This window comes from Symphalangus syndactylus, chromosome 7 (genome assembly GCF_028878055.3).
Source record: "Symphalangus syndactylus isolate Jambi chromosome 7, NHGRI_mSymSyn1-v2.1_pri, whole genome shotgun sequence".
In the NCBI taxonomy this organism is placed as follows: Eukaryota; Metazoa; Chordata; class Mammalia; order Primates; family Hylobatidae; genus Symphalangus; species Symphalangus syndactylus.
In genome coordinates, this window is record NC_072429.2 from 97,912,971 (window position 1) to 97,930,941 (window position 17,971).

At 36.3% G+C, this 17,971-nt stretch overlaps 1 protein-coding gene across 18 annotated transcripts in view; it reads left to right on the forward strand.

Annotated features, from left to right (window-relative positions):
- VPS13B (vacuolar protein sorting 13 homolog B) overlaps positions 1-17,971 on the forward strand; it is an 897,698-nt gene that overhangs the window by 200,453 nt on the left and 679,274 nt on the right. Inside the window, exon 18 of one of the 18 annotated variants that reach the window (XM_055286884.1) lies at positions 1,701-1,900. The exons of the other annotated variants lie outside the window; for them this stretch is intronic. Coding sequence (XP_055142859.1) covers positions 1,701-1,777 — 77 coding nt within the window. The 3' untranslated portion in view covers positions 1,778-1,900. Of the gene's footprint in view, positions 1-1,700; positions 1,901-17,971 lie in introns of those variants that run through there. 18 annotated transcript variants of the gene reach the window in all.

Here is a 17,971-nt window from a genome sequence, read left to right on the forward strand (position 1 = left end):
GACAACAAATATCCAAACCATATCACATATCATTAAGACTTCTTTTCTTTCTTTTTATTTCCTTTTTTTATTGATTCTACTTGGAGGAAAATTATAATATTTCATAATTTTTTTTTTTTTTTTTTTTTTTTTGAGACGGAGTCTCACTCTGTCACCCAGGCTGGAGTGCAGTGGCGCGATCTCGGCTCACTGCAACCTCCGCCTCCCGGGTTCACGCCATTCTCCTGCCTCAGCCTCTCTGAGTAGCTGGGACTACAGGCGCCCGCCACCACGCCCGGCTAATTTTTTGTATTTTTAGTAGAGACGGGGTTTCACCGTGGTCTCGATCTCCTGACCTCGTGATCCACCCGCCTTGGCCTCCCAAAGTGCTGGGATTACAAGCGTGAGCCACCGCGCCCGGCCTATTTCATAATTTAAAATGAAATTTTGGTTGCAAAAGATGTTTATCATATGAGATATACACTTTATTTAAAAAGGTGACTACAAAAAGAATCAGGAAACTCGGGATTAATGGAATTTTGCAACCAAAATTTTATTTCATAATTTAAAATGAAATTTTGGTTGCAAAATTCCATTAATCCCGAGTTTCCTGATTCTTTTTGTAGTCACCTTTTTAAATAAAGTGTATATCTCATATGATAAACATCTTCATATTATATGTAAGATTAAATACTATGTTGATTTTACTAGATTTTTGTTTGCTCTTTACCACAGAGAGATTTATTTGAAATATAAATATTTTGCATAAAGCGAATACTCATTTTAATTAATGATTCATGGAACATATAAGTCAAATCATTGCAACAAATGAAATCATGATAAAAGTCTTATTATCATAGATTGACTTCCTAATTCTTAATTTTAAAACAGTCCTTTACTTTCACAGGAAAGCCAAGTGACAATAGTGATGTAATTTGATAAGTTCTTTGTAGTCCATATTTTCATTAATCTCTTGTACATTCTTTGAAGTAGAAAATCTGAACAATATTTTACAGGTTTAAAAACTGTTGAAGATATTTTTACAAGGTTACTGAGTAGTAAAAAATAGCAGAACTAGAAGCTGGGTTCTAGTTTTCAGAGAACTACTTGTGTTTATTTTTTAAGAAATAATGCAGCTGGGCAGAGTGGCTCATGCCTGTAATCCCAGCACTTCGGGAGGCCAAGGTGGGCGAATCACAAGGTCGAGAGATCGAGACCATCCTGGCCAACAAGCTAAAACCCCATCTTTACTAAAAATACAAAAATTAGCTGAGTGTGGTGACATGTGCCTGTAGTCCCAGCTACTTGGGAGGCTGAGGCAGGAGAACCACTTTAACGCAAGAGGTGGAGGTTGCAGTGAGCCAAGATAGTGCCGCTGCACTACATCCAGCCTGGTGACAGACTGAGACTCTGTCTCAAAAAAAATAAATAAAAATAAATAATGCTGTAATATACTATACAATTCCAAACTTTTACTCACTATGGCAAATAGAATGTTAGAGTATAATTTATATTTGACTTTGATGGATTTATTAATGTGAATCCTTGAAAAATTTCCTACTGATTTTAATATAGGTAAGACCAAGATCTGTAAATATTATTTTTATTCTGTTTTAGTAGGTGAGTATATAGCTTCTTTACAGTAGATTGACTTATTTTTTTCACTACTGTTATAAATTATTTTAATAACAATTTTTTTTTTTTTTTTTTTTACTTTGTAGAGATTGGGTCTTGCTATGTTGCCCAGGTTGATCTTGAACTCCTGGCCTCAAATGATCCTCCCACCTCAACCTCCTGAAATGCTGGGATTAGAGGCCCAAGCCACTGTGCCTGGCCCTTTATAAATTATGTTATAATTTCATGTAATACATAATTGTGTAGTCAAAATGGCTCAGTTACATATTAAATATTCTTTATACAAGGAAGTCTCAAAGAGAAATTACATTTGAAATACTTTATTCTAAAAAGTTTTCAAATACTTCAGTTACAGAACTTGAAGTTTATAATGTATACTAAATGTTAATATTTGGTTTATCACTCAAAATTTGTTTTTAAGGACAAGAGACGTAGGTTCTGTGGGTCTAAAAATAATACCCATATGTGTCACTATATATTAGTTCTTATAATAAGCAATTAAAAATGTATAACCATATACATAATTACTCATTTTTCTTTGATGATAGTTTAAATAAGAATGTGCTAAATATATTCTGAAGATGAGCACAATTTCAAGTAATAGATTATGTAGGGCTGGTTCTATGTTTAAATGAATAAGGAGAAGAGAGCTGCTGAGTGCTCGACCAGAATCCCATTTTATGGGATTTTTATGCGCCGGGAATCAGCATTTCCTACAGTATAAAGGAAATTTCCAAGGCAGAGCAGCTAATTTTACCCTAGATATTCTCAGCACCTCATTTCTAATCCTTGTGGCATACAGTTCTTTTATTGACCCCTATATTCTCAAACACATCTCCCATTGAGCTGTGTTCCTTTGGCGTGTACTTCGGTGGCACTCTACAGTATCCTCAGTATCTTTCTATTATGGTCATTGGATTCCACTGGATCGGATATCGGGTCATTTTTGTAGTGTTTGTGTGTGTATACATTTATAGTCTCACATTGGGGGCCATTGTGTTAGACATAGAACATTCTTGAAACTATATTTGAAAGTTGAATGTCTGGAAGTTGAACAATAAACTTACATTATAAGATCTTAAAATATATATTATTTTTGAGACAGAGTTTTACTTCCATCTCTCAGGCTGGAGTGCAGTGGTGTGATCTTGGCTCACTGCAACTTCAGCCTCCTGGGCTCACAGGATCCTCCTACCTTAGCCTCCCAAGTAGCTGGAACCACAAGTGCCTACCAGCATGGCCGGCTAATTTTTTGTAGAGACGGAGTTTTGCCATGTTGCCCAGGCTGTTCTCCAACTCCTGAGCTCAAGCAATCCACCTGCCTCAGCCTCCCAAAGTTCTGGTGTTACAGGTGTGAGTCACTGTGCCTGGCCAGGTCTTAAAAATATTTAATGTTTAACTGTCTTTCCTATTGGCATGGCGTTCTTGGGCTAGGAAATTAAGGGTATATGTGAGAACTATCTCAGGTAACCAATGACTGAGACGCAGGAGGTGGTGCTTAGTTCTGGGAGCCTGCCAGCCAGACATCTTCACTTCCCACAAGCCCATTGGATTTTTTTCCTTTACTCTCATCCTTGTTACTACCATGATTGTAAGATGAAGCCGTCCCTAAATGTGAAATTTTCTTATAGGAATGAGAGGCTGAGAGAAGTAGGCAAAAGGCATCTTTGTTTTCTTTTGCCATGAGAGGACAAGGTAAGGGAGACTTCTGGCAGTCGCTCTACTTACACTTGAGGACAAGCTTGAAGCTGTCTACCTTTTACTTCTTTTAACTCACACACACCTCTGGCTGAATTCTTGCTGACTTCTTGCATATCTTCTACCAGGCTTCCACTCGGCAATAGTAAGTACAGCAACAAAAGTGGAGGAAGGGGAGAGGACTTGGTTTGCTCTTTGCCCTGAAAGACAATCGTCTTTAATATTAGGAAGCTCCAGGCCAGGATTTCCAAGGATCCTTCTTGGTAGATTTAGATAAGCTAGATTTTGGAAAGGAGAGTTAGGTGTAGCTGTGGTTTAGCTGGCAGTTAAAACTTTTGCTCTGTTAGAGCCTGTTACTACTAGAAACCCCGTTTCTACTAAAAATACAAAAATTAGCTGGATGTAGTGGTGTGTGCCTGTAGTCCCAGCTAATCAGGAGGCTGAGGCAGGACAATCACTTGAATCTGGGAGGCAGTGGTTGCAGTGAGCCGAGATCACGCCACTGCACTCCAGCCTGGTGACAGAAAAAAAAATTACTTATGCTTGCTGTAATAGATGTTGTTGGTTCAGTACTTTTGTTCTTTCAGTAGTACCACGAGTTTCTTTTGGAGAACTCTTTTGCCAATCAAAGCAATTGTGCAATTTTATTTTTTTAATTTTAATTTTTTTTTGAGACAGAGTCTTACTCTGTCACCCAAACTGGAGTACAGTGGTGTGATCTTGGCTCACTGCAACATCTGCCTCCCGGGTTCATGTGATTCTCCTGCCTTAGCCTCCTGAGTAGCTGGGATTACGGGCATCTGCCACCAAGCCCGGCTAATTTTTGTATTTTTAGTAGAGACGGGGTTTCACCATGTTGGCCAGGCTGCTCTTGAACTCCTGCCCTCAAGTGATCCTCCCGCCTTGGCCTCCCAAAGTGCTGAGGTTACAGGCATGAGCCACCGCACCTGGCCCAGTGGTGCAATTTTGATGGAAAAGACTGACTAAATTTCAGGCACGGGCTCTGACTGGCTTTAGCCAATCAGAACATTCCCTTCACCTCTCTCCTTCTATATTGATTGGTTGAGAAACCTAATTGAGGCCAATGGGGTTGAAAAACGTAATTGAAACCAATGAGATATCACGGGGTGTTGCTGGGCAAATTAGAAATCATCTTCCTTCTGAAACCATCAGAGAAATAGGCTCTTTTCCTTGGGTAGTGTGGTGTGAGCCTATGAGATCTGCAACTGTTGCAATCATTATGTTATCATTACATTATATTACAGCCACAAAGAAGGGAAGTCTGAGGAAGACAGGTGGAGGAAGGCAGAGCTGAGAAATCTCAGAGAAACGGAGTCAGAGAGCTGATAACATTGTGAATCTCAGATCTACCTCTGAACTCTGCATTACCACGTGATTTAAGCTGATCTAAGGTGGTCTTTCTCTTCCTACCTTCTCTTCTTCTTCCTTAGTGCTGCTCCCACTTTTATTTCCATCATGAAGAATCTTAAGTGATATAGTTTGTCAGGATAACACCCAAACTTCTGAGCATGAAATCAAAAGGTCCTTATGATATGATTCTTTTCTACCAATGTATGTAGCTCCATTTTCAGAACTAATCCTCTCCCCTTTGCCTTCACATCTCTTATATTTTTTAATGTTCTTAACCATATCAACCCCATAAAGTTTCTAGGCTAAGTCACGCTTTCATATGCCTGTTTTCGTATACCCCCAAAATCTTATTCTTTCTTTAGGATTAGTCTTAATAAGTATCCTCTGCAAATACTTCTCTCCCTCATTTAAGCAGATTTGATTATTTTCTCCTTTGTGAAATCATTGTGATTAATATATCAGCTTAGTTTGACAGATATTTCTTACCTACTAAGTGCTAGACTTGGACCCTGTTTTCAAAGCTCTTTAATTCTAGCTGGGTAGTATGGCGTGTGTTTTTTGTACACATCACTCTTTATTGTAGTTACTTTTGTACTGAGATTTTCTGACAAAATCTAATGTGCTGTAATAGATCATATTGTTAATACACATCTTAAGAAGTTTCCATTAGTTATTACTACCTAATTCTAATAAAAATTTTATTGTAAATATTCATTGAAAATAAATATAATTGGTTTTAATAATCAAATATAATATTTTTTCCAGATTTTCATGTCAAAAATTATAGATAGTCCTCTGACAAAAATTGGGTTAATATTATTTGTAACTTGGAAAACATAATTTTTCAGTAAAATGGCTAATAATTTTTTCCCTATCTGACTTGACCTGCTTTTTAGAGCCTTTTGTGTAAGTAGTAGTAATTCTTTTAAAGTAAATATTTCTCTAAGAGCCTGCTTTGATAGTCCATACACACCTTTCTCTTCTCTGTAGCTAGAGTCCCTGTATTTTCAGCTATGCCCCAGGGTTCAGGACTAATCGTGTCTATGAACCTCTGTTGATATAACTTTTGCATATTTATTCAATGTTCACGTGATTCAGGAGCATGTCCTCAACTTTGCAGTGTGTTGCTTTGACTGTGGGCTTAGCTTTATGGATTGAAAGCTCCTACTTGAGCTGACTAAGCTTTCATCTTGAACTGCCATTTCAGTTGCTGGATGCCTTTTTTTTTTTGGCTAGGCCACATTCCCTGTTTGGTATCCTAGCCCATCAGAGGCTAAGGTCATGAATTTCCCTTTCTAGACTCCCATAAGTTCTGTAGGCTTTTCCTTAATTCCAACTCTCTGGATGTGGTACTCCCCCGTAAGTATTACCAGACCAATATGGAGACATCTACTTGCTGACTACCCATTTAATTTTTAAAAAAGTTATTATTCATTATATTGTATTTGTCTGCTGGGATGCCTACTGTATTGTTTCTTACTGGACAGGTATTAGACCTGACCGCTTGTCTCAACTTTTGCCTTCTATCCAATTCTTGAGATCAGGGTTTGGCAAATAATCTGGCTCACTCTTTGCTTTTATAAATAAAATTTTATTGGAACACAATCATGCTCACTTCTTTAATTATTGTCTATGACTACATTTATCCTACAATGGTAGGGTTGAGTAGTTGCCACAAACATATTGTTCACAAATTTGAAAACATTTATCTGGCCCTTTACCAGAAAAAATTTATCCACTGCATAAAGTATAGCTTATAGCCTTGTACTTTTCATATGGTGCCTATTTCAAACATTGTACTTTTTATTTGTAGAGAACTTAATAAAAATTAACATACTTATCTGATTTTTCATGTAATTTTAAAATTTACTTAGTCAAATATTGGCAGAAGAAGTCCTGGAATTTAAACTTCATTGCTAATTTTTCTTCATTTTTTACCATCATTTTGTTAAAGTATCTCATCCACAATATGTATAGGTTTAACTGATTATATTAATTGATACTTTTTACCTATGTTTAATCATGTACCCATAGTACCAAATGCCAGGTGTTGTCCAATTTATTTTCTCAATACTTTAACAACATATTCATTTCTCTCCATCTTTACTTCTATCACCCTAAGGCAATTCCATAATTTCTTTTTCCCCATCCAATCCATTGTCTATTTTGTACCAGAATGAGCTTTGAAAAACTCAGATGTGACAAGTACTGCCAGCCCTTCACTGACTTCGTATTAATTGTAGGATAAAAGCTTAAATATGGACCTATTCCCCAGTAACCTCTGAGCTTCCCAAAACAACTATGCTTTTTTCTATTTTGGAGTTTTTTTCAATATACTCCATATTTCTGCAATGCCCATGCCTCTCTACTTAATCTATTTATATCAACTTATCCTTTGGAGCCCAGCTTAAATGTCAGTTCCTCAGAGGAGCCTTCTTTAAGTCAAAAATAGGTTCCTCAAAGGCAGGTTGTGTGTTTGATTTTTTCCCTGCTGTATCCTCAGCAACTAATGTTTACTTTGCAGAATGTCTAAAGATGGTAAGTGTTGTATGTCTGCTTTTTTGGTGAATGTTCAAAATGTAAATAGTTTACAAATTCTAATTTTTTTTTTTTTATGAAATCAATTTTTATTCCCTCCTACTCCCAAAAAAGTTATTAGGAAAAAACAAGAAAAACCTACTATTAATATTTTCCCTTGTTTTCTTCTGTTCTTATTTGCATTGCATTTCTTCTTTTTTTTATTATTGTACTTTAAGTTTTAGGGTACATGTGCACAATGTGCAGGTTTGTTACATATGTATCCATGTGCCATGTTGGTGTGCTGCACCCATTAACTCGTCATTTAGCATTAGGTGTATCTCCTAATGCTATCCCTCCCCCCTCCCCCCACCCCACAACAGTCCCTGGAGTGTGATGTTCCCCTTCCTGTGTCCATGTGTTCTCATTGTTCAATTCCCACCTATGAGTGAGAACATGCGGTGTTTGGTTTTTTGTCCTTGTGATAGTTTACTGAGAATGATGAGTTCCAGTTTCATCCATGTCCCTACAAAGGACATGAACTCATCATTTTTTATGGCTACATAGTATTCCATGGTGTATATGTGCCACATTTTCTTAATCTGGTCTATCGTTGTTGGACATTTGGGTTGGTTCCAAGTCTTTGCTATTGTGAATAGTGCCACAATAAACATACATGTGCATGTGTCTTTATAGCAGCATGATTTATAGTCCTTTGGGTATATACCCAGTAATGGGATGGCTGGGTCAAATGGTATTTCTAGTTCTAGATCCCTGAGGAATCGCCACACTGACTTCCACAAGGTTGAACTAGTTTACAGTCCCACCAACAGTGTAAAAGTGTTCCTATTTCTCCACATCCTCTCCAGCACTTGTTGTTTCCTGACTTTTTAATGATGGCCATTCTAACTGGTGTGAGATGGTATCTCATTGTGGTTTTGATTTGCATTTTTCTGACGGCCATTGATGATGAGCATTTTTTCATGTGTTTTTTGGCTGCATAAATGTCTTCTTTTGAGAAGTGTCTGTTCATATCCTTCGCCCACTTTTTGATGGGGTTGGTTTTTTTTTGTTGTAAATTTGAGTTCATTGTAGATTCTGGATATTAGCCCTTTGTCCGATGAGTAGGTTGTGAAAATTTTCTCCCATTTTGTAGGTTGCCTGTTCACTCTGATGGTAGTTTCTTTTGCTGTGCAGAAGCTCTTTAGTTTAATTAGATCCCATTCGTCAAGATCACCTCTTATTTTGCCTGCCTGACACCATGTGTTGTATAGGGTATACAAACTAGGAGATTAGTCTCTGTTAGTGAGCTGATCACTTACAATTAGATTATAGGAATTAATTGTTAAAAAAATACTGTGATTTATGTGTGAAAAATTGCTAAAATAGAATTGCTGTATGCATTCTTATCTGTGTCTAAAGTCCTTAAGACCATCCTTACTTTAGAGAGCATCTAGAAGGACTTACAGGACTCAAGATGTAGTTGTACGCATTACTAAGATTTATTATAGCAATGTAGTAAGGATACATACTTGGGTCATAAGAGGAAAAGACATAGGTTGAGTCTGGAGAAACTCATGCATGTGATTCCTTTTGCCCCCTGCCTCCTGTGAAGGCACAGGTACGCTTGAATATTGAGTATACTCCTTTTTCCACTAACAAAAAAATACACTAATATGTGCATTGTTTGAAGCCCATTCAGTGCCCAAGGTTTTTGTTGGGGGCTGGTCATATAAACAACCTCTGCCTTGCAAGTACCAAAATTCCGGACTCCTAGAAGAAAAGCAGATGTTCAGTATAAGCTTTACTTTTTGTACAGAAGGCTTGGCATAGCAAACCACTCTTATCTTAGAGGATGCGGGGAAGGCAACTTGCCAGACTTCACCAGTCAAGGTCCAGCTTTCCAAGCAGGCTTTCCAAAGGATAGCAGTCTTAGGCTTGCTAGATTGTCTTTTTTGTACTGTTCTTAAAATAATGTTTTCTAATGTTATTTGCTTTTTATTCTAGTTACAGAGGTACTTTTAGCTAGATACATTCTTATATTGAATTAAATTGAACTTCTTTTAGTAACTAAGAAAGGGGTATGAGTAGTAGGTAGGCAGCTACTAATCCTATTATGCTAAGATTTTTTTCAAGTCTCCCTTGGGAAAAATTTGAATGCCTAATGGGGCACATCATGTGCTACAATTGCGCTTGTTCACTATGCTTAAGCCACATCGATCTCTTTTCTGTTATTTAAATACAACAAACTTTCTTCTGCTGCACGGCTTTTACGGTGTTATTCACTTTTCCTGTTATGTCCTTTCCATTTTTACTTAGCATATAACCACTTATTTTTCATGTCTCAATTTAAACTTCATCTGTCATACCTCACCACCCTCTCCTCCCATGTCTCTTAGGTTAGCTACTCCCAGTGTTACCTTTCAATTGTATTATAATTGTTTACTGTTTTTCTTTTCTAGAGGAACATATTCTCATCCTAGCATATCACATGAATGAATGATGCAAAATTTGGGTGGAAGAGAATAGGGGAGTGCTAGAGGAAAAGGAGAGAGAGATTAAAATTTGTATGACATTTTTGAGAATTACATATTTAATAATTCGGAATTACCCTATCTAGTATCATAGCCACCAGTCACATGTAGCTATTGGATGCTTACATGTGGTTAATCTGAATTGAGAAATAAGTGTAAAATACTTACTGGGTTCAAATACTTTTAAAAAAAGAATGTAAAGTATCTTAATTTCATTACATTTTAAAGTCATTAAATTGTATTTGGATATATTGAGTAAGTAAAAATATTAATATTGATTTCAACTGTTTTTACTTTTTTAATGTGGTTAGTACAAGATTTTAAGTGACATTTTCTAATAGACAGTACTTGCTCGGAAAGTGAGGCGTTGATGTTTTACCTTAGTGTGTGGTCCTACAAATTTAAACTTTAGGCTATTATCAAGAAAAAAGTATCTAAAAAATGGCACATTAGCTTTTCTTTCATATTGTACTGGTACTAGTTTGGGGCAAAAAATGTTGTGTTTTCTGTTTACTCTTTTCATTATTTTCTGTTTACTCATTTTCTGTTTACTCTTTTTTCATTATGTAAGTAAATGATCAAAACAACTGTAAGAGATCGTGTTCATGTTTATTCCCTCTAATAACATTTATAATAGTAACAATAATTGCTAACACATAAGTGATTATCATGTGCCTGGCACTGTTCTAAGGGCTTCATATATACCAACCCATTTAATCCTTAGAATAGCCCTGTTGTTAGATACCATTGTCATTCCTTTTTAACAGATGAGGAAACTGGGGCGCAGAGGCAGTAAGTAACACAATCAAGGACACAGCATGTTTGAGTCTTAATTCCACTACCTGATAATGATAGTACCTAAGAATGTGATTTAGAGAATTAAATGTGATTCAGAGATAATTTACTTTCAGAGCTCTGGCTATATGACTTACTACATGTGACTTTTCACATAGTAGGCATTCAGTAGATTTTTTTTATTTGAAGAACACTGAGAAGGTGTAGTTTCTAGTTTATGCTTTCCAGCTATATTATTGTATATGGGTATTTTTGTGTATTTCATTTTTGGTAATATAGTTTTGAATCTCAAAATACAAAACAGCCATGCGTATATGAACCTCACTAAGCCTCATTATAAAAGACACATGAGTTGATTCCTTTTCTTGGCAAATCCTTCCAGGATAAAAATAGAGCTGTCACTAGAACAAAAAAACTATGGAAAAAGAAAGCTACTAGTTTTGGTAGTGGCTAGGGTTGCTTTGGGCCATATCTGGTTGTGCCAGTTTGTTTACTTATTATCTATGGTGACTTTTGCACAATGCCAGACTTGAGTACTTGCAATAGAGATTTCATGGCTCACAAAGTTTTTGGCCCTTTGCATAAAACATTTGCCAATTTCTGACTCATGAACATATCAATCCAATAAAATAATCTAGTGCTGGACCACAATTAAATTAGAATCTCCTAGGTTTTTCCTGGGCTGCTCCCTTAAAGGTATGACAGTTAGACTGCCTTGAGATTGTTTTTAGGGGAAGGTTGGATTTCGATTATATCCAAATATGGTCAGAGTAGAATCCTGAGGGTTCACAATAAGTGTATCCCAGGAGTTGGCAAACTGCAGCTTGCAGTGGCCTGGTCTTGTATTGCTTACAAGCTAAGAATGTTTATTTACATTGTTAGAGGATTGAAAAAAGAGGAGGAAGAAGAAGAAATGTGAGTCCATATGCAGCCCACAAAGTCTAAAATATTTACTATCTGGCCCTTTACAGAAGAAGTTTGCTGATCCTTGGTCTGCATAATCTGCACTGTTTCTTCTGATCACTACCCTGGTAGTAGCCAAAAGGAGATGATTCCTTTTTTGATGACAGATGCATTTGTTGACATTTATTTACAGTCTTAGCACTGTAGACTAAGAGAGGGTAAGGGAGGTGGAGTTTTGTGTTTCAGTTGATTTATAAGGATGCAGTTTTGGTGTTTGATAATATTTGATGCCTCTGGATTAGATAGCGAACATGGAATATCCATCAAATACTGTTGATTGTTTAGCTGTTATGTGCTCTTTATGATAAAAAGACATTGTCAAAGTGCCATTGTCATCTGGTACATGGTCTTGAAAACTGAAAATATGTGATAGCTTAATTGTTATGGCCACAGTGGTGCAGAGGGAGTCAGCTGATCAGAATGAATCGGAGGTGGGTGGGAATGAAAGTAAGTTTGACAAGAGTAGTCTCGACAGGGATGGAGTGGTAATGCCTCATGCAATGTGGCTTTTCTTATGATGTAAACTGGTTGAGTTTTGGTAGTCACAAGTCTGCCATACAGTGGTAATCTCTGCATCAGAAATAGTCCTTTGCTTTTTGCCCAGTCTATGATGGTGAATATGTTGCTATGTGATACAGTGATGGATCCAGGCAGCAATTGTGACAATCTGAGTGGTGCAGGTTTGATCAACACCTTGATTCCAGTTGATCTCATCCTGGAATGGGCCCCTACTGTGGTCATCAGCATGAGTGACCCAGATTATCTGATCAGCAATTATTTTTCTTCTGTAGTTTGTGGCCTCTAAGCTTTAGTCTTTAAATCTGCCACTCTAGTTTTCCAAGTGGCAGCATAAACAGGTAGGCCATTGGCAATAATGATCAGTCATTATATTCCTCAAGGGAAATAATTGCCAGAATTATGAGAATGGCCTTGAATTTTGCCCACTGCATTATGCCCACTGAATAGCTGGAGCTAAGATAAAACAGCAGCAGTAGCACAATGTGTACCATTGGGTTTCAGTTTAGTTGAATGATCAGTGAATCAGACTCTGACATTTTGGGGAATTTCATGTATCAAAGGCCCCATTAGGCCTGCAGCTTGGCTTCAAGTGGCAAAATGAGGGTTAAAGTTTCTCCCCAAGGGATGTGTCTTATTATGTTTTGTGCTTCTATAACAGAATACTATAGGCAGGATAATTTATAATGAATGGAAATTTATTGGATCACAGTTCTGGAGGCTGAGAGGTCAAATATCGAGATGCTGGCATCTGGCAAGAGCCTCCTTGCAACCTCTTCACATGGCAGAAAGGCAAAGAGAGTGAGTGTGTGTGCACACACACTGGTGAGAGGGGCTAGTCCGCTTCTGTGATAACAAGCCTACTCTCGCTATAATGGCCTTAGTCCATCCATGAGGGCAGAGTCCTCATGACCTAAACATCTCTTAAAAATCCCACCTTCCAATACTGTCACAATGGCAATTAAATTTCAATATGAGTTTTGGAGGGGACAAACATTCAAACCATCGCAGGATGGCTGCCACTTTTTCATGTAAATTCAAAAAAGCTTCTGGGTGCCAAGCCTGGTATGTTCTTGAATATGCTGTTTTCATTTGACCAGGGGCAGCTACCTTACTCAGATCGAGCCAGTTGTAATGTCTCTCTATAAGTTTAAAGTCCATAAAACTGGTGTTGGGCAAATCAGAATTTTTTTCTCAGAGTTTTGAACTTGGAACCAGAGAAAAATGAGGCTTGTTTGTTTTTAGTGACAAAAAAGTGTAAGAATTGGTAATTGTCATTGTTTATGTTTCCTGCCATGATGAGAAATGAGGTCTACAGAGAGCTTAAAGTCATCTGAAGTGACAAAGAGACAGAGTTTTGGAGTCATTTGAGACTCTGCTTCCAGTAATGTGAGGCCTTGTCTTTCCCTTCACTGGGTTTTACCAATAAATCTCAGATTTTGTTTAGGCTAGTTTAAATTGGCTTTCTGTCACTGACCAAAATATGAGTCCTAGCAAATACATATCACTCTCTTAGGCCAAGTATAATTACTGATGGTTTGGCATGTTAATTTAAGACATATTAATTTGTATTTCACCTAGACCCATTTCTGTTTGTTTGTGTTGATGTCATGGAAGAAGGAATGAAAAATGTATGCACATTAAACTAGATGTTATTTCCAAATTTGTCAGAGTTGTTATTAAACATATGAAGTGATTTTCTCTAAGACACAGAAGAAGTATAAAAGGTTAAAATATACTTTGGATTAAAGGTAATAAAATTAGAAACAGATTTAATTGGCACAAGCAAGAAAAGTTATGGAGTTATGGGTTATATTGGACTCCTAGGGAATATGAATCTGTACTTGAACATGACTTAGTACATTGGTGAGAGAGCTAACATGAGTTTGGATTGATTCTACATCAGAAGATTCACCAGGAAGAACTGAGAAATTCTTCTTAGTTTTATTCTTTACTAATCAGAATTTTGAGCAGTATTGTTGAATTAGAAAAGATTTAAAAATACCTAACAGATTTCCAATAAGCTATTTGAAGAGGAAGAAAAATGAAAAGGAGAGAAATGTTAATTTTTTGAAAAGAGAGAAGCTTTAATAACTATTCTCTTATGAATACATCTTTGAAGTTTATTCTGTTACACAGAAAAAAACATACATCTAAATGACTGTTGCTTTTTAAAATTCTTTTAGCTAATACTTTTCAGTCTGTGGACACACCGTGTTCTCAGATTTTTAAAACTTCTTTGAAATTTTTTTTTTGTGGCCAATTTTGCAGTCACGCAAGGAAATCAATACCTCAGCTATTTATTCAGGAGTGGAGTCTCACTCTGTCACCCAAGCTAGAGTACAGGGGCACAATCATCACAGCTGACTGCAAACTCAAACTCCTGGGCTCAGGCCATGCTCCTGCCCCAGCCTCCCCAGCAGCTGATACTACAGCTGTGCACCACCATGCCCAGCCAGTACCTCAGCTTCAGATACATACTTTCTTTTCTTTTAGAGACTCGGAGGCAGACATAGAAACAAAATGCAATTTTCAGTATTTATCCAGAACTATACCTTGTGTTAGAATATAAATATTTGTTGGGATCCAGTGTTACTTATCTTATCTACTGCTCTTGGCTCTGAATGGCATTTATTTATTTCAAATATTCAGACTCACCCCTCAAATAATCAAGATTTGGCATCACTGGGACAATTAAGAAGAATGACCTGTAGGCCATAAATACAGTTGTGAATGAAGAGTACCAAATATGTTTTTATCAGTGAAACACTGATTTGGTTAGCTTATGAATACTTAGAAAGACAACACATTTTAGTCTGTCTAATCCACTAGCATAGTCAGGACCTTATGGTTTAAATTCTAGCCCCATATAACTTCCTTCCCAGTTCACTCCCAATATTGGCATTTACTAACTGGTGGTATCTTAGGCATCTTACTTAGATTCTTGAAATTTATAATTTCTTCATTGTAAAATATGGTTAATACTACATTTTTTATGTTTTGGTTGTGATAAATTGCATTCATCACAGTGCCTAGCTTAGTAATTGGTAGCTACTGTTATTAATTGTAGTAACAGCAGTGATCGAATTTCTCTTGGATTATTTCATGATTTTGTGAAGGGTAACAGGGTTTTCTAATTCTGTAAAAGAAAGGAATGAGTTAAAACTAGAAGGAATTTAGGTGGATTAAAAGAAAAACCAGTAGATTTTAAAAACTCGAACAGGATGACAATTATTCCTTGTATGACATTGTATTATTTGTTTTCTAACGTGTTTCCTTTGAACGGACCGTATGGGTGCTTTGTTAACATATACCTCAATTTTTTCATGAGGCAAATAGTTGTTAATGTCTAATACAAAAGATGGCCATTACATATTATAAAGTGCTCATTATTGGTGTATATATCACCTTTGATATAGGAGATTATTTTATTTTATTTTTTTGAGATGGAGTCTTACTCTGTCGCCCAGGCTGGAGTGCAGTGGCATGATCTCGGCTCACAGCAACCTCCGCCTCCTGGGTTCAAGTGATTCTCCTGCCTCAGCCTCCTGAGTAGCTGGGATTACAGGTGCACACCACCATGCCCAGCTAATTTCTATGTTTTCAGTAGAAACGGGGTTTCACCAGGCTGGTGTTGAACTCCTGACCTCAAGTGATCCGCCCATCTTGGCCTCCCAAAGTGCTGGGATTACAGGTGTGAGCCACTGTACCCCCAGCCTGATATAGAAGACGATTTTAATTAGTATGTGGGAAACTTTAATTTTAGAAATTATTTATTTTAGTGTGTTTTAGGAAAAGTATATCCCACATATTTATACACATGATTTCAAATATTACTGCTTAAGATAATAGTGGAATAAAAGCTTGCTTACAAAATAAATTTATTGTAATCTAAAAATAGTAAAATGAGTAAGTTTAAAGAAAAAATATTAATAGTATTGTTAATAATTATTGAGTGGTTATTATATATGATGCACTCTTGTACATACTTGCTATCTATTGTGTCATTTAGTCCTCACAACAGTTTAGAGAGGTAGGTACTATTATTATTTCCATTGTACAAATGAAAATATGAGACATTAGTGAACAGAGAAGTAAACATTCTTGCTCTTAGTTATGAATCTAGTTAAGTGGCAGAGCTGGAATATCAATCCATGTACTCTGACAGTGTCTGACCTCTTAGCCCCTATGTAATAACTGCTGCTTCTTCAATAAATAATAGTACAAAGGATACATGGATAGGGTAGTAATAAAGTTGGTATACAAATACATGAAGTTTGTACAAACTGCTCTAGATAATGAAATATTTCTAATCTACAAAGAACATTTTCATATGTGTATATATTAAATTGAATCGAGATGCATTCAAAGAATCTATTAAGATTATTCTAAATATTAAAGGGAACATTACTTTATTGTCTTTCACATAATGAAATAATACTTTATTTAAAAAAAAAGTATGGTGAAGTATAGTAAGTCTTTTTCACCACTTCTGCACCTGCTTCTGTGAAAAGGAAATATTCATAGTTTATAATGAGTGAAAGTTGGTTTTTTAGGTCATTCACAACTGCGTTCCAAACTGTTTGATATTTTAGCTTCAGGATTTAACATCCTAACAAAAGTCATGTGACATCAGCAGTGAGGTGCAACGAGAGCTCTCTCAGGAATACTCTTAATAGAAAGGAAGACTTTGGGTCTGTGAGGTTGTGTGGGCTTGAATGTGATTTTTATTGATATATGAGCTGTGACATAACTGTTGCATGACTGAGATGTGCTTGTAAGTGCTGTACTATGCAGATGGGTTTTTTTTCTGAAACAAAGCCAAAAATAAAATCTTGAATGTGCTCATGTAGTGGGAAAAGAACACTTCGTAGAAACATATGGAAACATTTCTAAGTTTTTTTCATTATATGAACCTTTTACTTTCTAAGCATTTTTATGATTGTTCAAGTTAACATGTCATTTACCTCATATTTTCCAAGTTTAGCGAGACATGGGAAATCTTATAGTACTCTGATGTTTGGAAACAACCAGATAATTTTTAGGAATGCATATTTTAGATTAGATGAAATGATTATTAGAAAATTAGGATTGAATAATGGGTTTATTTTTCATTACGTTATTAATCATAAGACTACAGCTAATTAATTATATTAATCTGATGGGATTTGATGAGGAGATGTATTGAGTGGTTATTTTCTTTTTACTCACCTTTAAATTATTAAAGCATAGGACAACATTAAAGGAAATCATAAAAGGAAAAAGATACAAGTATAGCATGACTGTTTTTAATTTTCCACATTCCCTTCCAACTCATGTCTTTGTATATACATTTTTACATGGTTTTATTTATTATATGTTTACCATTTTATGTTATGCTCTTCTTTTCATAACATTATGTTTTAAAATTTCTCTTTATGGTGGTCACATACCACTCTGATTGTCTCTCTCATTGTGGGAAGCATACAAATAGAAAATTTTCTTAGATTCAAAGTTCCTCCCAAGGTCTCATTTTATCTTCCTCTTTTCTGTCACAGAGAAATGACTTAGAATTATATACATGTTGCCTCTCCAGTTAGCTTTGATGCTGAGTCCAGTGTATATTTTGTAGTTCTAACTTCCTGACTCCGTATTTGACATACGTAGAACTCTCTTCTGATTTGTGGGCTCTTCTCCTTTGTCTTTTTATCATTGATCTTAAGAGAATACATTGAGTAATCTCTTTCTCCTATGTTGCTTCAGCTACAACCCGTACACTGACAACTGCTTCATTTAATGCTCTAGCCCAGAACATCTTCCTGAAACTGTTAAATTTATTTGAATATGCCAAGGTATCTAAAACTCAGTATATTCAGAAGGAAATTTAACTCTTCTTTTCTTTTCTTTTCTTTTTCTTTTTTTTTTGAGACGGAGTTTCGCTCTGTCGCCCAGACTGGAGTGCAGTGGCGCGATCTCGGCTTACT